A 22,340-nucleotide genomic window follows, 5' to 3' on the forward strand; every position below is an offset into this window, starting at 1 on the left:
TTGATGATGCCATATTCACAGAACTTAGTTAAGCAGCAAATGCACAATTGACTTGGCTCATTGGGATTGATTTATTAAAGGGAAATAAGCTTTAGAAGAAAAGTTACACTTTGCAAGGGAATTTGCCCCAGAGCTTAGTGAATGTGGCGATGTTTCACTTTGCATAGAATACCCAATCACATGCAAGGAAAAAAATTTTTTGGATTTTTGTACTCACCGTAAAATCCATTTCTCCGAGTTCATCGAGGGACACAGTGCCTCCTTAATCTTGACCATTGGGTTATATCAGCTCCACAGGAGTAGGACTAGGCAGAAAAAAAAACATCTGGCCACGCACAGTCAGTATAACCCTGCTCTAGGTATTCTGTTTAGTAGCAAGCAGTAATAGATGTATCACAAACTCCATAAAGGGGTGGGTGCTGTGTCCGTCGATGAACTCAGAGAAATGGATTTTACGGTGAGTACAAAAATCCCATTTTCTCTTTCGTTCATCGATGGACACAGTGCCTCCTTAACCCCTTCCCGACCAGCCGCCGCAGTTATACTGGGTGAACCATCGTAGCTATACATCGGCTCGCCTTTGACCACTAGGGGGTGCATGCCGCCGGAGGCCCAATCGCGCAATGGCGCTGACACTTTGGAGCCGATGACAGCCGGGCACCCGCAACTGTTCCACACAGAGACAGAACAGAGATCTGTCAATGTAAACAGACAGATCTCCGTGCTGTCAGGGGTGAGGAGGGCGATCTGTTGTTCATACGAAGTATGATGTACTTTGGTCCCTGTGTAACCAAAAAAAGTGAGTCTGACCTCTGGAAGGACACAGTGGCTGCCAGATACACTCGAATTGCACTAACCACATCCAAGGTATGCAGAGCAAATTCCTTGGGATGAGCCAGCTTGGGACACAAGGACAGCAACACAATGTCCTCATTCAAAAAGAAGTCACAGACAACCTTGGGACAGAAATGATGGGCAGGGATGAAGAACCACTTTATCCCTATGGAGTACTAAATAGGGACTATGACAGGATAATGTTGCCAACTCCAAAACCCTGTGGGCCGAGGTAATAGCCACCAAGAATGCCACCTTCTGGAACAAAATAGGTAAGGAAATCTCCCGAATATTCTCAAATGGAGGTTTCTGGAGAACTGATAGCACTAAGTTTAAATCCCATGGCGGAAAAAGAGACCTACAGGCGGAGCCACATGCTGCACTCCTTGAATGAAGTGGGAGTGGCTAGGGGTTGCTGAAAGAAGACTGCTAAGGCAGACACCTGGCCCTAGATGGTGCTCATGACCTGTTGAAGAGAAGCATAAATCTGAGCCACAGAAAGGACCCTCGCCTTCACCATAGTAGGGATCACTGATTCCAACAGACCTCTATCTCTCAGTACCTGCATTTGAATGGCTAGACCATTAAAACCGGTTACTGTAAAGCAGGATGTAAGCTAAGACCTCGAGTACAACTGGTCCTCTTTGAGAGGTAGCTTACAAGGAATGTTTACGGCCCCCAGAAGACTTTCACCCTTGGTCCTTTGCAGGCACTGCAGAAGAGGACGGTGTTGGCCCCACAGTGGCACTAGGACAACTGCAGCATCTACCAGAGGAACCTGCGAGATTGCCACGAGCCTCAGTTACTTCCTGATGAACTGAACCTGCTGAAGGGATCAACGTTTGAGAAGAAAAATGACTAACTTGGTCAGAATTCACTCCAGAGTCAGACCCAGGTAACCTCATTTCCTGGACGAGGCTAGAGGGGACCTTGGGTAGTTCGGACATCATCCAAACCTTTAAAAGGAATACCCACACAAGGAGACACTGGGCCCCCGTAGTGGACAAATTCTGTCCCCTTTCTTTGGTACCCCCAAAAGGTTCAACTCATTGACCCCCCTTAACCCTCACGAAGGAGGTCCATGAATCTGGAAACCAGCAAAGATGTTCCCCCCACCCCAGCAATGGGTGAGGCAGACCTTCATGCTGAATGAGTCTTGTTAGTGGATTCGGAGAAGCCTGCTCTAGTCTGAGCAGACCTAGATTGCTGGAACTTCACGGGGAAGACTTGAGAGATCTGTTTCCTTTATCTGCAGTCCCAAGAGCCCAGAAGAATTTCTTATGGGCTGAGAAGGAAGGCCCCTGTCTGCGATGAGGCTCCTTCCCTTTCCTAGATTGAGGCAGGAAGGTACTCTTTCCCCCTGTGACACCCTTAATGATGTCATTCAGGGTAGCCCCAAACAGGCGGTCTCCTTGAAAGGGCAGATCAATGAGAGCTTTTTTTAGAGGCTTGGTCTGCCGACCAATTCTTAAGCCACAGCACATGTCTAATCACCACCGTGGAAACAGAAAGCGTGGACAGCACAGAAGCTGTACAAGGCTGCATCACAAATATACTACAGCCCATGGTCCTCCAAATCAACATAAGCAGTGGGAACCTGCTCATTACCCAAATCCTGGCGCAAAAGCTTTGCCCATTCAGTTAGGGTCTTCGACACACCAGGACCGAGGCCAATACTGGACGCAATGTTGACACAGCCATAGTAAACATGCTGCCTGCCACAGCCTCCGCTTTCCTGTCGGCCTGGTCCTTAAAGGAGGGGGGATTCCTCTACTGGGATCATGGTTGCTTCATTCAACCTGGAAACAGGAGGGTCCACCACTGGTGGGGTAGTCCACTTTTTTAAAATTCTTAAAAGGGGTAGCATACTGAGAAATGTTTGGGGACCACAAAGGGTGATGGTTGTTCCCATTCCTTATAGGCAAACCTATAAAAATAAGGCAGATAATGAAACACCTTTGGCTTATGTGTACCAAAGGACACAGTCAAATCTGTAGCCCTGTCAGCCGCATCCTTCATCTTTAGAGTCTCCTGTACCGCAGTAACAAGTGTGTCCACCAGCGCTTTTTCACTTGCTGCTGAGACTGCGATGGACTTATCCTCACTATCGGAAGGGGGGAGGGGCTAGATATTAAAACCCTCTGGATGGGCCACATCCCAAGCAACATAAAGCTCAGAATCAGATGAGACAGACTAAGCAGGGGAAGACGGGGGACGATTCCTCCTGGGTCTTTGCCCACACACTACTTCCAATCGGAATACCAATGACTCAAGGACCGCCGTCAGCTCAACAATGGGAAGCTGGGGTTCCGAGGGACCTGCCACCTCCAAGATCAGTGCCACCTCCAAGACCAGTGGGTGAGATGTGACCCCTGAGGTTCCATAGGAAAGAAGATCCTGTAGTGCAAAAGGAATCTTTGACACCACCAAGGGACACCCCAATGGCCAGGGTACCTATCAGCAGAGAGGGAGATAGACAAAGACCCCCAAAGACTCACCCTCCCATCCGGAAGAGAATCGTAATTCGGACCCAAACACCAGTGGTCGGCATCTATTTCATCCATCCCAAGCAGGAAGAGGAGGAACCCTGGCATCTCCATGAGGCTCCAGCCATCTCCAGTGTCTCCTTTGACTAAGGAAAAATGGCTGCCGTGATGTCATCAGGCTACACAAACATAGCCGCCGGCTGGAGACCAGCCAAGCCACGGGAAAATAGCCGCTGTGATGTCATCAAACCTCCCAAACATGGCCGCCGGTTGTTTGCCATGCTGAAGCATGCTGCTAGGATCCTCTCTGTGCCTTCAACATCGCTGCACCCTCCTCAAGGGGGCCCCCCTCTAAAAAGGTACTGTACTCCACCAGGCCAGGTGAACATTTAAGGGGATACCGCTGCGCACACTACCTCACACTGCACACACAGCAGGGCATGCACCTAGGGGTCACCGCTGCACCCACTGCACTGGAACCCCCCATACCGCCAGAGCAGGACACACACCACCCAGAAGGGGAATGGCATGGGAGACCCCCAGAGAACCCTGCTGCCTTTCCTGGGACTCCCACCAATCCGTGGGGGGAGGGGAAAGCCCAGCTTAACCATGGGACTTTAGGATGGGAGGAGGGATCCTGCAGGCAGGTCCGACCATCCCTGGAGGTTACCCGCGTCCACCTCAAACTGCACAAAGGAGGAGAGGGGGGACTGTGCTTACCAATCCATGATGCGGGTGACCCTTCAGACAGAACTCCTTGCCATCGAAGTGGGGGCTGTCAGCCAAGGGACCTCTGCGACACGGACCAGAGCCCTTTCGTATGTGACCCTGCGAGATGTTTAACTCGTCGGCCAGCCTCTGTTCGTCATTGAGACTATGTCGCAGCTGACCTAGAGCATTGCTGAGGCCTGCATGCGCTCACTGGCTAGACCGAGGAGACCACTGGATCTAGATTATCCAGCTCGTCGCCCAGCAGTTGACTGTAGATCTTCCAGGAGAAAATGAAAAAAAGCTAAAATTTGCTAGGACCAAAAAATCCCAGCAATGAGCTAGGTCATTACTTCTGACTAGACAGAAATAAACTGAATACCTAGAGCAGGGAGGGAGTTATAAACGAACTGAGGACAGCCCATGGGTGTAGCCAGGTTTTTTTTCTGCCTAGTCCTACTCCCGCAGAGGCTATATAACCCAACGGTCAAGATTAAGGAGGCGATGGGTCTGTCGATGAATGAAAGCGAAAACAGCATTTTTGGTTGCACATGACTGGGTGAAGAAAGTTAGCAGAACCTCACCTCACCCCTTTCATTAAGCTCTGGGGAAAAGTCCCTTTTAAAGTGGGTCTCATCGGTAGAGTATTGCCTAGAGGCAATTAGTCAGCACGAGCAACAGTTTGCCTGCATATGTTAACAATTAACAGAGGTTATGGCAACTAGCGAAGATGGTTCGGCAGAGTTGTCCTCATGAACTATAGTCACATTGTTTAACTGAAGAACTGTACTAACTCTTAACAAATGACTGATGTAATCGGCCAGAGATAAAAATAAGTCTTCTATAAACAACGGGTGGTTTTTAACCCATTCCCACTGAGCGTAAGCAGATGTGTGTACTCGGCTTTCGGGGGTTATACCGGGAGGATGCCCGCAGCAACGGGCATCATCCCGGTACCATTGTTTAGAGCGGACGATCGGCTTTCTGAGGATAACAACTGATGTGGCTAAAAGGACGTCCCCCCTCCCTGCCCGGGCCTCCCGGTGGCACCGGAGAACTGATCAACGATCCGGCTCTTCCGGCGGCTAGTGACAGAGTGGAACAAAGCCGGAAATGGCTTTGTTCTAGTCTCCTTGATGTAAATACGGAAGCAACGTCACGCCGTCACTTCCGGTTTACTCGGCTGCCAATGGAGCCGGTTTTTAAAAATATACAGTATTCACATACACCATTTTCTGTGATCTGAATACTTTGAAGTGCAAAGGAGGGATTTGGGGTCCTTTAGACCCCAGATCCCTCCATAAAGAGTACCTGTCATCACCTATTACTGTCACAAGGGATGTTTACAGCAATAAAAGTGATCAAATGTATTTATTTATTTTTAAAACACAATTTAATAATATAAAAATAAATAAAATAAATAGGAAAAAAAAAATTCAAACCGCCCCCGTCACCACGAGCTCGTACAGTAAAGAAAACGCATACGGAAGTCGTGCCCGCATATGTAAACGGTGTTCAAATCACACATGTGAGCTATTGCCGCAATCCTCAAGAGCAATAATTCTAGCACGAGACCTCCTCTGTAACTCTAACCCGGTAACCGTAAAAAAAATTAAAGCATCGCCTATGGAGATTTTTAAGTACCAAAGTTTGTCGCCATTCCACGAGTGTGTGCAATTATAAAGCTTGACATGTTTGGTATCTATTTACTCAGCGTAACATCATCTTTCACAAACATATACTAACAAATTGGGATGACTATACTGTGTTGTTTTTTTTTTAATTCATGAAAGTGACCCTTTTCCCCAAAAATTACATTTAAAACACCGCTGCACAAATGCAGTGACATAAAATATTGCAACAATTGCCATTTTATTCTCTAGATTTTCTGCTAAAAAATATATATAATGTTTGGGGGTTCTAAGTAATTTTCTAGCAAAAAATAGGCATTTTAACCACTTGCCGCCCGCCCGAAAGCAAATGGACGGCGGCAAAGTGGTTTCATAATCCTGACCGGACGTCATATGACGTGATCGGGATTATGAGCCGCTGCGCGCCCCGGGGCGCGCATCGCGGCGATCGTTGTTGCGGGGTGTCAGTCTGACACCCGGCAACTACGATCTTGGTAAAGAGTCTCCGACGGAGACTCTTTACCACGTGATCAGCCGTGTCCAATCACGGCTGATCACAGTGTAAATAGGAAAAGCCGGCGATCGGCTTTTCCTCACTCGCGTCTGTCAGACGCGAGTAGAGGAGAGCCGATCGGCTGCTCCTCTGACAGCGGGGGTCTGTGCTGATCGATTATCAGCACAGCTCCCCCAAGGATGCCCACACTGGACCACCAGGGACGCCACCAGACCACCAGGGATGCCAAGGACAAGGTATGCCACCCTAGACCACCAGGGATTCTAGTCAGTGCCACAATGGATGCCAATCAGTGCCCATAATGGATGCCAATCAGTGCCCACAATGGGCATCACTGATTGGCATGCATTATTGATTGGCACTGATTGGCATCCATTAGTGCAATATATTATAATATAATGCCGCCTATCAGTTCCCATCTGTGCCACCTATCAGTGCCTACCCATGCCCACCTGTGCCGCCTACCCATGCCCACCTGTGCCGCCTACCCATGCCCACATGTGCCGCCTACCCATGCCCACCTGTGCCACTTATCCATGCCCATCCATGCCAATCCGTGCCAATTTGTGCCACCTATCAGTGCCCATCCATGTGTGCCGCCTATCAGTGCCACATATCGGTGTCCATCAATGCCACCCCATCAGTGCCATCCATCAGTGCCGCCTATCAGTGCCACATATCGGTGTCCATCAATGCCACCTCATCAGTGCCACCTCATCGGTGCCCATCAGTGCCGCCTTATCATTGCCCATCAGTGTAACCCCATCAGTGCCCATCAGTGAAGGAGAAAACTTACTTATTTGCAAAGTTTTGAAACTGAAACAAAAAAAAAACATTATTTTTTTCTAAATTTTCGGTATTTTTTTATTTGTTTAGCAAAAAATAAAAACCGTAGAGGTGATCAAATACCACCAAAAGAAAGCTCTATTTGTGGAAAAAAAAGATACAAATTTCATTTGGGTACAGTGTAGCATGACCGCGCAATTGTCATTCAAAGTGCGACAGCGCTGAAAGCTCAAAATTGGTCTGGGCAGGAAGGTGTTTAAGTGCCCGGTATTGAAGTGGTTAACTTGTAAACACTAAATGTCAGAAATAGGCTTAGTCACGAAAGGGATAAAGTATCAAATGCAGCAAGACTGGATACGCTTAAGGAGAACCTTTTCCCCCTTTAGTGTTCAACTGTATACCGAGGAGTGACATGAAAGCTCCCCCTGGCGCTTACTGGCACTACCCTGAATCACATATAAGAGTGGAGGTGTTATTAGTACCAGTAATGCATCAGCTTTCATATTATAACCACTACTAGAAAAATGTTGATTGAAATCTGAATTGATGTTATTGGCAACACGTCTATTTGCATTTCTTCCTGGTTTTATAATTTATCTTTGGGAGATTCTGCCAGACAAGCTATTAGCACAGTTTGACTGTGGCACATAGAAAATTCAACAGATTAAACCCCTTTCAACTGCAACGCATTGTGCTCATTCTTGAATCACAAGGCAAATAGGTGCTACTCTTTGTCTTTATGATACAAGACATAATACAAGCTATAACCAGGGGTGGGGGGATAAGCTATTCTATTATTGCACTAATGTGCAATTCTTATTGAATTGATATTGAATCTTCTCTCCTCAAACACTAGACAATACAATATTTCAGGTGTGTCTTCTGAAACCTTAGTTCACACATGTGCCAAATGTGCTGTAATGCTTTGTCAATATCTATTATCATTAACTGCAGAGGTACAAAGTAACATCTCTAAGAATGTTTGCCTTCTATTGTTATGAGTATGCATCCATGGATTTACGAACAGAAGTCTAATGTAAACTAGCAAACCAATCTGAACTCAACTACAAATGATATAACTCAATAAGTGTGCTCTGAGCTCCCTGATATTCATCCATGAATGATAAGCCGCCTTGGCAGCTACCAAAATCTTTGGAGCTTGAACTTCTTCACCCCGTGCCAGCCGCACAATAAACCAAGAACTACCTACAAACAAATTTACCAAGGATTAATAGAAAACTTTTTATCTGGTTATTTATTTAGACAGTAATAAAACAAGCAGAGAAATCGCCTAATATTCACTGTATTAAGGTAAGAGTGAACACCATGCCTACTGTGAGGCTTTAGGTCATGCTTACAATATTTGCACATGAACTACAAATGTTATAAATTGAGTTGCAGTTCAGTGCGTAAAATAAGTATTTGATCCCTAAGCAAAACATGACTTAGTACTTGGTGGAGAAACCCTTGTTAGCGAGCACAGAGGTAATAAGTTTCTTGTAGTTGGTTACCAGATTTTCACACATCTCAGGAGGGATTTTGAACTACTCTTCTTTACAGATCTTCTCTAAATCCTTAAGGTTTCTTGGCTGTTGCTGGGTAATTTCAAAGTTTCAGCTCCCTCCATACATTTTCTATAGGATTAAGGTCTGGAGACTGGCTAGGCCACTCCATGGCCTTAATGTGCCTCTTCTTGAGCCACTCCTTTGTTGACTTGGGGGCATTTTTTGAGTCATTGTCATGCTGGAAGTTCCATCCACGACCCATCTTCATTGTTCTGGCTGAGGGAAGAAGGTTCTCATCCAAGGTTTTACAATACATGGCCCCATCCATTGGGCTCTCAATGCGGCAAAGCATAATGTTTCCACCTCCATGCTTGACTGTAGGGATGGTGTTCTTAGGGTCATAGTCAGCATTTTTCTTCCTCCAAACATGGGGAGTCAAGTTAATGCAAAAGAGCTGAATTTTGGTATCATCTGACCACAGCACTTTCTCCCAATCCTTCTCTGAATCCTTTACATGTTCATTGGCAAACTTCAGACAGGCCTGCACGTGTGCCTTCTTGAGGAGGTCGACCTTATGGGTGCTGCAGGGTTTCAATCCATGGCGACAGATTGTGTTACTAATGGTTTATTTGGTGACTGTGGTCCCAACTGCTTTGAGATCATTCACAAGCTCCTTATGTGTAGTTCTGGGCTGATCCCTCACTTTTCTCATGATCATCCTTACCCCATGAGACAAAATCTTGCATGGAGATCCAGACCGAGGGTGATTTATGGTTATTTTGTATTTCTTTTCCATTTGTGAATAATCGCTCCAATAGTTGTTCTCATCAAGCTCCTTGCTGATGTTCTTGTAGCCCATTCCAGCCTTGTGCAGGTCTACAATCTTGTCCTTTGACAGCTCTTTGGTCTTGCCCATGATGGTTAGGTTTGATTAGGACTCCCCCTGGCAAAGTGTGGCATATTCTGAAGATTGATCGATTGATAGCTGGAGACTCCTTATGATTGGAATGGTGTTCAACGCTGTTAATTAATAATGTTCTGGTGAGTGCATATTGGTGAAGGAAGAGCCCCAGAGATACATTACATTTTTGTACTGCTGCACTGGGAAGCATTATCATTAGAGGATTTTTCATTAACTGTTATATCAGTTATAATTTTGGGGATATTTTGATGTATATGGGAATTTTCTTCAGGACATTATATGATCATGTTTATGGTGTTTACTATCATATATTATTAATCTATGCGTGTTTTCTTCAGCTTATTAAGCTAGGCTTTATGATTGATAAGGTTTTTATGTGCTGCACTTGTTTGATTTTTAGTAAATATACCAAAGTTTAAAACACCCACCTACAAAGCAATGGTACGGAGAAGTCCAGCTGTAAAATACGCTTTACCAATATATTTTACACTTTGCTTGCTACAGGCATTTTTAATTGATCTTTATATGGCCTTTTGCGACCTGTTACTATACTTTTGCAATTCTGAAATCGTGATAATCCTGGTGTTGATCTCTAAATTTTGGTCTTGGCCAGTCTCCTGTCCCACCTATTTTAAAGTGATATTAAACTCCATTTTTTTAAATTCATTCTCTGCAGGTTTATGGCATAAGGCCACTGCATTACTACATTATGACAGAATTAGGGAGCCCCCTCCAGTGTTGAGCTGTCAATGCTCCTGGTGCTTCGATCTTTGTTCGATCTTCCTTCTGGGTTTGTGCTCTTGGTCTGTTTGAATGACCAGGCTGCAATGATGTCACTCCCATGCATGTGCATCGCAGTCACTATAGTCACTATAGCAACACGGCACTCACTGGAATTATGGCACACTCAGAGTGCCATGAATGCAGAGCATATTGTGCATACACCAGTGACATCATCAGCTACCGGTAAGGCATATTATAGGCTTGCCTACAGGTAAAAAATTAATAACACTTTAACTCTAGCCTGATGCGGATTATACAGTATTTATGGCTGTTACATAATATTTTGTCTTGTACACCAAATTAAATCCTGTCTAGTACTGACCCAGTGCTGTTCCAGTTATGTTCCTTTTTCCAGTTATGTTTCTTTTTGTTGCCTGGTACCTCACCGGGCGAATCTCTTAATCGATTCTTTTGCTGATTAGGGTCTACTCTTATCAGTCTCACTGTCTCATACTGGTCAATGGAAGTTCAACATGGCACCTCATGGCTAAGAACTCTGAGGATCTGAAAAAAAAATTGTTGCTCTACATAAAGATGGCCTAGGCTATAAGAAGATTGCCAAGACCCTGAAACTGAGCTGCAGGACGGTGGCCAAGACCATACAGCAGTTTAACAGGACAGGTTCTATGTAGAACAGGCCTCCCCATGATTGACCAAAGAAATTGAGTGCACATGCTCAGCGTCATATTCAGAGGTTGTCTTTGGGAAATAGATGTATGAGTGGTGCCAGGATTGCTGCAGAGGTTGAAGGGGTGGGGGGTCAGCCTGTCAGTGCTCAGACCATATGCCACACACTGCATCAAATTGGTCTGCATGGCTGTCATCCCAGAAGTAAGCCTCTTCTGAAGATGATGTACAAGAAAGCCCACAAACAGTTTGCTGAAGACAAGCAGACTAAGGACATGGATTACTGGAACCATGTCCTGTGGTCTGATGAGACCAAGATAAACTTATTTGGTTCAGATTGGTGTCAAGCATGTGTGGCAGCAACCAGATGAGGAGTACAAAGACAAGTGTGTCTTGCCTTCAGTCAAGCATGGTGGTGGAAGTGTCATGGTCTGGGGCTGCATGAGTGCTGCCGACACTGGAGAGCTACAGTTCATTGAGGGAACCATGAATGCCAACATGTACTGTGACATACTGAAGCAGAGCAGGGTCCCCTCCCTTCGGAGACTGGGCCGCAGGGCAGTATACCAACATGATAACGACCCCAAACACCTCTAAGAGGACCACTGCCTTGGTAAAGAAGCTGAAGGTAAAGGTGATGGACTGGCCAAGCATGTCTCCAGACTTAAACCATATTGAGCATTTGTGGGGCATCCTTAAATGGATGGTGGAGGAGCGCAAGGCCTCTAACATCCACCAGCTCCATGATGTTGTCATGGAGGAGTGGAAGAGTGGCAACCTGTGAAGCTCTGGTGAACTCCATGCCCAAGAGGGTTAAGGCAGTGCTGGAAAGAAATGGTGGCCACATAAAATATTGACACTTTGGGCCCAATTTGGAAATTTTGACCTGGGGGTGTACTCACTTTTGTTGCCAGCAGTTTAGACATTAATGGCTGTGCGTTGAGTTATTTTGAGGGGACAGCAAATTTACACTGTTACACAAGCTGTACACTCACTACTTTACATTGTACCAAAGTGTAATTTCTTCAGTGTTGTCACATGAAAAGATGGAATAAAATATTTACAAAAATGTGAGGGGTGTACTTTTTTTTTTACATTGCTTTCTTTTTTTGAGGGGGGGAGTGGATGGTGTCAGTGTTTTTTTTATTATATTTTTTTTTACAATTTAACTTTTAAATATTTATTACAATAAAGGGAAAGGGACTGAGGACAGAGATTTCCTAGTTCCTTTCTCTGCAGCCTCAGCTGCACTGAAGATGAATGGACAGGAGACAGCGGCTCCACCCCATTCATGAACTGAACACAGTTTAAGATGCTCAGTTATGAATGGCCAGCCAGTGATCACTGACTCTGCTCATTCAGAAGAGGAAAGAGCTAGTAAATGACATATTCTCCTTCCTCCGCTCTCCATAGTGACAGATCTGGGACAGGGAGGAACCGGAGGAGGACACGGAGGACCCGGGGAGCTCAGATGGGGACCCAGAGGAGGGCGCGGGGAGCCAGAGGAGGACACGGGGAGCTGTAGGACGACAATGACGGGGACAGGGAGGAGGGGGGGGATGAAGGAAGACACGGAGGACCAGGGACCCAGGGCTCTCAGATGGGGACCCGGAGAAGGACACGGACGGGGACGAGAGGAAGACATGGAGGGGGACCAGAGGAGGACACGGAGGGGGACCGGAGAAGGACACGGAGGGGGACCGGAGAAGGACACGGAGGGGGACCGGAGAAGGACACAGAGGACCTGTGGAGCTGGAGGATACAGGGGACAGTCAGGGGTGATCAGTGTGGCAGTGGGGGCAGTTACAATCACCGATATGCCTGTGCGGCTTTCAGTAAAGCAGCTGACAGCCGCAGGAGGGAGAAAAGCAAAAGCTGCTTTATTGAAAGCCCCACAGGGAGATTGATGATTGTAACCACCACTACCACACCAATCATCTTTGAGGCTGCCCAGGTATCTATTAGGAATCTGAGCATTTGTACGAGTAAAAGTACTCGTGTAAATGCTCGGTATCAGCACCGGTACCAATACTAGTATCAGCGCAACCCTACCAAAGACTATAGCTTTTCTCACTGTTTCAAGGCCAGCTAATCCTTAAGGTTTCTTCCCAGTCGATATGCCTGCATTGAGTTCTAACTGAAGTCTGTCAAGTAGAATCTCAAAAGATGTCTAAAACTTTTCATAATTACAGGTTATACCCATTTGACTTAGACTATAATGATTAGCATGCTCCTTTGAAAACTTTCAAAAGAACTAAGCAGCATCTCCCACCTCATAAGTGCAACCAACTTTAGTATCATTTATGATAATTGAGCGAAAGATAAAAAGCAAATGTGAATAAATTTGCTCTATTGGATTGATTCTCCCACTGGCTTCTCATATCTCTCAGTAACTCCACATTATGAGCTGCCTCCTAGTGACCATCTATGCCACCCCAGCTGCACTGCTCCTTCTCCATTCTCCACAATGTAAAATGAACAAGCAGAATCCTATTCTATTAGGCATGGCAGGAAGGTATAGCTGAGAGCACAAGAACAGAAGTGAGCTGCTAAAAGTCCTTCAGAAATATCACAACATGAAGGCTGCTTAAATACCCTAAGAGACCGCTAAGACTAAGAGACAAAAGAGTTGATTTACTAAAAGCACATAGACTGTGTACTCTGCAAGTGCAGTTGCTTCAGAGCTTAGTACGCAAGGTAAAGCTTCACTTTGCAAAGAATACCCAATCACGTGCAAGGAAAATTAAACAACAACAACTTGTACTTGCTTGTACATGATTGGATGATGGAAGTCAGCAGAGCTTCTGCTCATTTACTAAGCTTTGAAGCAACTTCTCTTGCAAAGCGCAGTCTATTTCCCTTTATTAAATCAACCCCAAAATATCAGTTTTGGATATAATGCGTTTTTAAACCACAAACCAATGAAATATTGCTAGATACAATTAAAGTGTAAAGTCAAAACTTTTTTTTGTTTTAGATAGATTGGTGAGGAATTAGAACCCCTATCAGGTTTTTTTCTTTAATCAAAACTTTTTTTAATGAGAAAAATTATACATAAAATCACACATGTACATACATATAATACAGCTACCTAGCATTAGACACATATAACCTAGTTTTTTGTAGAACTTAAAACAAACAAAACTAATAAAATAAAATAAATAAGAAAAAAAAAAGGGGGGGGGGAACTTACACTTTTAAATAATAATAAATAAAAATAAAGTTATCATAAGATAAAATACAATAAAATAACATATTATAAGGCATAGGCTCCTTCCTCCATGCTTGTCTATGGGCCTTATTACCACATGAGTTACCTTCTGCACAGCACATGCATTATAGGAGAGGCCTCAGGCTCAAGAGGAGTGCCTAGCTACAACATTAGAGTCTTTATAACCGTAGCTGTCTCACCATTATTAACTGGGGGGGGGGGGAACAAGGTTGGGGTTATACAGCCAGTTTTGCCATATAAGGTCAAATTTTTTTGGAGCCTATTGGTATGCCAACTGCTCCCTAGGAAGGAGGGAATTGACATATGCGATCCACTGGGCCTTTGTAGGCACGTTAGTCGCATCCCAATAACGTGCTATGAGTTTTCTAGCCAGGTATAGTAGTCTAGTTACCATTATATACCATTATATAAACGCCTTTTAGATACATTTCAGCATCAACTGAACCCAGGAGACACACCAGAGGTGTACATGGTATGGACGACTGTGCTACAGTGGATACAATCTTTGTGACCTCCGTCCAATATCTATCAAGTTTCGGGCAGCGCCATATCATGTGTATAAAATCTCCCCTGTGTGTGGCCCATTTAGGCCATAAGGGGGAGTCTCTTCTGCCCCATTCATATTGTTGTATGGGTGTACGATATGACCTATGAAGTATAAACAATTGTGAGAGTTTATGAGATGCCCCTATGAGGTTTTTATTGTTGCCTGTGTCACCATGACTGAAATAGAGGTATAACCTGAATTTTAGATTGTCCCTAGAACATAAATAGAGGGGTAATTTTCCAATGGGGACACTCATTTTTGTGACAACCAGACCAATGTCCCCAAAGGAAAAGTTCTTTACTGGAGAAAATCCTAAATGTCAGGGAGCAGGGTGGGCAGGAGGAGCGGCTGTCCTGGACACTCTGGTATCATAAGAGGTGGGAAGGTGATACAAGGAGATTGGGGGGGATTTGGGGAGGCAGGGGGTATGAATTGTTTTAAGAGGGGAGATTTGGGGAAGGTGCAGGAGTTATTTGGGGGGGGGGATTTTTGTTGGAAGGGGGATGGGCAAAGGATTTGTGCTAGAAGGGTTGATTTGAGGGGTTTGTGTTAGAAGTGGTGATATGGTGTAGGGGGAATGGATTTGTGCTAGTAGGGTATTTTCTTGGGGGGGGGTGGTGGATTTGTGCTATGAAGGAATGATTGAGGGGTATATGTGTTAGGAGGGGAACTTTTGGGGGATTTGTGCTGGGAGGGTGGATGGGGTCATTTAATGGGGGGCAGGGGGTATGAATTGTCCTTTTTTGGGGGGGATGTGTGTTGGAAGGGGGGATGAAGAAAAGGATCTGTGCTAGAAGGGCTGATTTTGGGGGTTTGTATTAGAAGAGGTGATATGGAGATATGGGTATGAATTTGTGCTAGGAGGGGAATTGTTTTTTTTTGTGAGGTGAATTTGTACTAGTAGGAATGATTGGGGGATATTTAGGTTAGGAGGGGAAATGGGGGGGGGGGATTTGTACTAGGATGGTGGCTGGAGGGATTTGGAGTGAGGAAAATTTGAGCTAGGAAGAGTGATTGGGGGGGGGGGGGTCAATGTGTACAGGGGATTTGTGGAAAGAGAGGATTTGAGCTGAGAGGAGGGACGGGGGGGGGCAAATAATTGTGCTGGGAGGGGAGGATTTCAGCAGGGGGGTGCATTTGTCCTGGGAGGAGGGGGATCTATTAGGGGGTAAGCATGCAGATCGGTGCTTATTTTTTTTTTTTGGGAAGGGGATTTGCTGACATATAATGCTCATTAATCTTGGGGGGGGGGGGGGGGGGAGTTGCAGTTTGGTATGTTTGCTTGGGCTCTAGATGACCAAGTCTTGGCACTGGCAGGGAGTAATGGGTAATTACTAAAAAAACAAAAAAAAAAAAAAAAAAGAAGACCAAGGTTTAAACTTTTTCTCCTACTAAATCCAAAATAAGGAGTAAAAAAAGTTTTAGCGTTATATATATTTTAAATCTGTATCAGTTACATTAGGTATTGGCAGTATTAGATAAGGCACACACAGTAAAAAAAAAAAATCTACATTTTGTTTTACTTTAACAAAAATAAAATTCTCTGCTATCAAAGAAAAATACTCTAGAAACCATTTGATAAAAAAAAAATAATAATCTCATTCTATCTTTGAAGCGGTTTCATTTATTTTACTACCCACTGTGAGCCTTATCAGAAGGCCAAGTATAAGAAGTTTCCTAGTTTATGATTAGGAAAGAATCTGATAGATTAGAAGACTCAATTGAAGTTGGACATAATAAGTATTACAGTATTACATGACATTAATCCTGCCATTCCATTACTTTCTCAATCATTGTGCACAGACTAATTATTCTGAAGCCAGCGATCAGGAAAAAATAGAAACATACTTACACAGGGCTGCAGTAATCTCTTTATTGCATCAACAAGGCAGGCTCTGTACTGGTCCAGAAACAGGCTGACATTGAGAAGAGAACACATTCTGGATTACAATGGGGGTTTAATGTATTAATGATACAAGAAGACAACTATCAAGCCAATTACACTAATTTAGCGGCTATAAAAAAAGAAGAATTACATAAACATTAGATCCTCTGATATCCAGTGGCCTAGGGTGGCCATACACAGTGCAGTAACTGCAAGTAGCATAGAAGGATTCGTCATTTTGCAATGATCAGGCTGAACAGGGAAAGAAAATAATGTGAAAAAAATAGACAGTAATCATCTCATACTCACTACACCCCAATTCTCCCCTGTAAACAACAATGCATGTTAGTCCACCAAAAGTGCATAAACTAAAGCCTAGTACACATGGGCCGAATGTCAGCCGGTTCAATAGAAACCTACCGACATTCAGCCCCTTGTGTACAGAAGTCAGCTCGACAGAAGCCGGCTTCTATCAAAGGGGCATGACAGAAAAGGGTCTCCCGGCAGGCTCAGTGCTCTTAGACAATGGCTGAGAGTGCTGACTTGAGTGTTCTGGTGGGGGGGGGGGGGGGGGGGCGTCTCCCTGTCAGAGAACAATAGCACAGCATGGGGAGAACGCTGTACTAACATCAGATTGTTAGTACAGCAGCTCCAACCTGAGCTGCCAGGTTTTTTTTGTTCAACCCCCCCAAAAAAACTTAGTGTGTACAAGGCTTTAAAGAATAACTTCAACTTTTTTTTTTTTTTTTTTTTTTATTCCAGTTCCCCTATGTACCAATGTAGCTTTAATGTACTCATTTAGCAAAAATAAAACTACTTTCCATGTATTCTTCACATGATTATCTCACTCTCTTCATAGCGGTTAAAACACACTGCTCCATTACTGGTGCCTTACTTCCTGGACAGACTTTAGGTCATGACACAGGAAGGGGTTCACCAGCTGAGGGTAGATGATGCAGGGCGTGTGCTAATGAGATCAGCTGCCCAACTCCTTCCTGTGTCACTACCTAAAGTCTGACCAGGAAGTAAGGCAGAAGTAATGGAGCAGTGTGTTTAACCACTTGAGATCCGCGCTATAGCCAAATGACGGCTACAGCGCGGATCTCCTTTTCCGGGACTACGTCTATTGACGTCGTCCCGTGCACGAGCGGCCTGCGCGCCCCCCTGAGGGGCGCGCGCGGCGCGCTCTGTGATCGGCGAGTCCATGAGACTCGCCTGATCACCGATCCGTGCAAGGGGTCGATCCCGACCCCTTATCACGTGATCAGCTGTCAGCCAATGACAGCTGATCATGTGATATAACGGAGCCGGTAATCGGCTATTATTCCTCCTCGCGCTGACAGCGCGAGGAGAAAAAAAAAAAGCCGATCACCGGCGGCCGTGATCGGGACATCAGTCCCGATCACGGCCAGCCCTGCTAGTGCCCACCTGCCCCCTGCCAGTGCCCACCTGCCCCCTGCAGTGCCACATGTATTAAAAGTAAGTGCCCCCCGTCAGTGCCACCCAGCAGTGCCCATAGTGCCACCCAGCAGTGCCCGCAGTGCCACCCAGCAGTGCCCACAGTGCCACCCAGCAGTGCCACCCAGCAGTGCCACCCAGCAGTGCCACCCAGCAGTGCGCACAATCTGCCTCAAAGGTGCTGCACCCCAGTGCCACATATCCGTGCCCATCAGTGTCATCTACCAGTGCCCAGCAGTGCCGCCCATCAGTGCCCAGCAGTGCCACCTATCAGAGCCACCTATCAGTGCCCATCAGTCCCATCTATCAGTTGTACCTATCAGTGCCCATCCGTGCCACCCATCCGTGCCATCTTATCTGTGCCCATCGGTGCCGCCTTATCTGTGCCTATTAGTGCCGCCTTAACTATGCCTATCAGTGCCCACCAGTGCAGCCTATCAGTGCCCACCAATGCAGCCCATCAGTGCCCACCAGTGCAGCCTATCAGTGCCGCCTAATCAGCGCACTTCAATGAAGGAGAAAAATGACCCGTTTGCAAAATTTTATAACAAACTATTAAACATGATTAATTTTTATTTATTTTTTGCATTTTTTTTGTTTGTTTAGCAAAAAATAAAACTCAGAGTTGTAATTAAATACCACCAAAAGAAAGCTCTATTTGTGGGAAAAAAAATGATAAAAATTTCATTTGGGTACAGTATTGTATGCCCGCGCAATTGTCATTCAAAGTGCATCAGCGCTGAAAGCTGAAAATTGGTCTGGGACTGAGGGGGGTTTAAGTGCCCAGTAAGCAAGTGGTTAAAAAGCTATGAAGAGAGTGAGATAAGCATGTGAAGAATAAATGGAAAGTCGTTTTATTTTTGCTAAATAAGTACATTAATACTATATTGGCATATAGGAGAGCTGGAATTTAGAAAAAAAAATAAAAAAAGGTGAACAAAAGGTGAACTTGGCCTTTAATGTTTCTGTGGACAGTTGAAATTTCAGTTGGCTTCTGCTGAATGGGCTAAAATTTGGGCTGTGGGGCCCTGCAAGCACCACCTAGCTTGACAAAGGTCTATTTACAAATCAGCTGTGCAGGAAAATTAACTGCATAAAGTAAATACGTCCTATCAGATGAAGTCACCGTTAGGGTATTCAGGCAGCTGCGTGTACAATAGCCAGCAGTAAAAGGGGGCAGTGCTGTAGGGGGGTGATGTAAAGGGGAAGGGACAGTGCTGTGAGGGGGGTGGATGTGAATAGGACAATGCAAAGGCGGGTTGTGATGTGGGGGGGGGGGGGGCTGTGCTATAAAGGGTGATGTAATGTGGGGCAGTACTGTGGGGGGGTGATGGACAAAGGTAGGTAGTGCTGTGGGGGGGAGGGGGTGATGATTTGAAGAGGGGTTGAGGACACTGCTGTGAATAAAGGGGTATGTGATGTGAAGTGGAGGACTGAGGACACTGATGTGAAGGATCTGAGTCCTCGCACAAAAGTTTGATTCAGACCTCTGCTGGAAGAAGATTTTACTGATTGGACCATGAATTTTAATTCAATACCCCTGTCCTAACTGATTGCGCGGTCGTGCAATGTTGTACCCAAAATGTATGTTCTTTTTTTCCCCACAAATAGAGCTTTCTTTTGGTGGTTTTTGATCACCTCTGCGTTCTTTTATTTTTTTGCGTTATAAACAAAAAAAGGCCGACAATTTTGAAAAAAACACAATATTTTTTACTATTTCCTATAATATTCCAAAAAAACAAACACAATTTTTTTTTCGTTAGTTTAGGCAGATATTCTTCTACATATTTTTGTTAAAAAAAAAAATCGCAATAAGCATATATTGATTGGTTTGTGCAAAAGTTATAGCATTTACAAAATAGGGGATATATTTAAATCATTTTTATTATTATAATTTTTTTTTACTAGTAATGGCGGCGATCTGCGATTTTTATCAGGACTGCGACATTGCGGCTGACAGATCGGACACTTGACACTATTTTGGGACCATTGACATTTATACCACGATCAGAGCTAAAAATAGGCACTGATTACTGTATAAATGTCACTGCCAGGGAAGGGGTTAACACTATGGGGTGGTCAAGGGGTTAACTGTGTTCCCTCAGCATGTTCTAGTGTTCTAACTGTAGGAGGGATGGGACTGACTAGGGGAGGAGACCAATCAGTGTTCATACTTAGTATGAATGCATGATCTGTCTCCCCTCCCCCTGATAGAACCGGGATTTGTTCATATAGAAGTTTAAAGTGTAACTGAACTTCTTTTTGTTTTAGATACAGTGGAGGGGATTAGAACACCTACTGGATTTTTATTGCTGTCTGTGTCATTTGTCCTGGTGACCATTATCACTGAAAGTGGAAATGAAAGAAAATGCCAAACTTTTAGTGGTCACCAGAATAGAGTTCTGGGTCGCACTAGTTGGGGTGACTACCCGGGATTTCCCTCACATTGGAGGGATTTCCACTGACTTCCTGTTGTGCCTATGGGGCCCCTTCCCTTTTTCTATCTGAAATGAAAAAACTGTTTTGCCTTTTGTTATATTTTACTTTTACCACCACCATATTCCACTGTATCAGAAAAAAAAACAGCGGGGAGGTAGACATCTATTTCTACAGTGCCGCTTATAAATGCCACTCCAGAAATGTCCTCTAGGCAGCCAGTGCAGGCGTTAATGGCTGTGAACTGAGCTGCTATTTAATGGCTTGATTCACAGACACAGTGTACAGAGCTGATTCAAGGGGCTCCATACAATGTGATAGCTGTGATTGACCAAAGTACAATGCTACCATCTGTAAGCCCTCCCCTGGTGGACATTCATTAGTTCCAAATCAACAGCAGCAACATATTCAGTGTAGAAAAGAGTTCTATTGTGGAATAGTTTTTAACCCTTTCAACGTACCGTATATACTCGAGTATAGGCCGACCCGAATATAAGCCGAGGCCCCCAATTTACCCCCAAAAAAACTGGCAAACTTATTGACTCGTGTATAAGCCGAGGGTAAGACATGCCTGTCCATCCCTGTGTGTGTGTCCGTCCATCCCTGTGTGTCCGTCCATCCCTGTGTGTCCGTCCATCCCTGTGTGTCCGTCCATCCCTGTGTGTGTGTGTCTCCATCCATCCATCCATCCCTGTGTGTGTGTGTGTATCCGTGTGTGTGTGTGTGTGTGTGTGTGTGTGTGTGTGTGTGTGTGTGTGTGTGTGTGTGTGTGTGTGTGTGTCCAGCCTACCTGTGTCCTGAGCCTTTGTCCCGAGCCTCCGTCCCGTGCCGAGCCTCCTTGCCTCCGTGCCTCGCCGCCGTGCCTCGCCGCCGTGCCTCGCCGCCGTGCCTTGCCTCCGGTCCCGTCCCGTCCCGTCCCGTGCCGTGCCGTCCTGTGCCTTGCCTCCGTCCCGTGCCCTCTTCGTTCGTCGGCGGCCATTGTAAAATTCAAAAGCTGCGCCGCCGCCTTCGCCTGTGATAGGCGGAACACTGAATTTCCCAGCAGCCTGTGTTCCGCCTATCACAGACGTCGTATCATCCTCGTCCGTAGTACGAGGATGATACGAAGTCCGTGATAGGCGGAACACAGGCTGCTGGGAAATTCAGTGTTCCGCCTATCACAGGCGAAGGGGGAGCCGGAGGCGCGGCTTTTGAATCAGAATGGCCGCTGTCTGTCTGCTCGACACGCTGATCGAGCGGGCAGACAGCGATGACTCGAGTATAAGCCGAGGGGGGCACTTTCAGCCTCAAAAAAGAGGCTGAAAATCTCGGCTTATACTCGAGTATATACGGTATCTCTTCTGTCCCACACTACTAGGACTGGTGCTGCAATAAATTACATTTTGTTGTTGGGTTTACACATACTTTAAGCAACACAGCATTAACAAGACCAGCATTAACAAGACCAGGCCAAGAATTGGAAAGGGGGAGCAAACCTCAGTTTAGGAATATTGCAGCACGTTGTCACCAGCTCGAAAAAACAAAACCACCGAAACCACACTTCCCACACTTCAGCCACTGTGCAAGGAGTGATATTACTGCAGACAGCAGACCGTGGGGCGGGCTCTCAGTATCAGGAGTCATGCGAGGGGATAATGCCTTTGCTGCCTGTACATGCAAAATATTTTCTCTGGTAGAATAATGACATTATTATCTAGGTCCCATCTTCACAACAACTACCCCATTTTCAGTTTGGTACCTCACTAACATCCACTCCCCCAATCAAAGCAACACCTGCCACCTTAAATCCCCCACCATACTACACTCTCTTGTCCAGTCAAGTACCTCCCTCCCTGGTTAATGTGCCTCCCTGCCACCTACTTTACCTCCAGGTCACAGCACCTCCCAACTCAAACCTCCCTCCTCCCTATATCAACTCCATTCCACCTACCTTACCCCCTCCTGGTCACATAACTTCCCTTATACCCATTACACACGTTCTCCTCC

At 45.5% G+C, this 22,340-nt stretch overlaps 1 protein-coding gene across 1 annotated transcript in view; it reads right to left on the reverse strand.

Annotated features, from left to right (window-relative positions):
• CAMKMT (calmodulin-lysine N-methyltransferase) overlaps positions 1-22,340 on the reverse strand; it is a 662,536-nt gene that overhangs the window by 79,149 nt on the left and 561,047 nt on the right. Inside the window, exon 9 of the mRNA XM_077485659.1 lies at positions 16,428-16,491. Within this exon, the coding sequence (XP_077341785.1) occupies positions 16,428-16,491 (64 nt within the window). The remainder of the gene's footprint in view (positions 1-16,427; positions 16,492-22,340) is intronic.

This window comes from Lithobates pipiens, unplaced genomic scaffold (genome assembly GCF_037356315.1).
Source record: "Lithobates pipiens isolate NorthernLeopardFrog02 unplaced genomic scaffold, aLitPip1_a1.2 Scaffold_18, whole genome shotgun sequence".
Classification (NCBI taxonomy): Eukaryota; Metazoa; Chordata; class Amphibia; order Anura; family Ranidae; genus Lithobates; species Lithobates pipiens.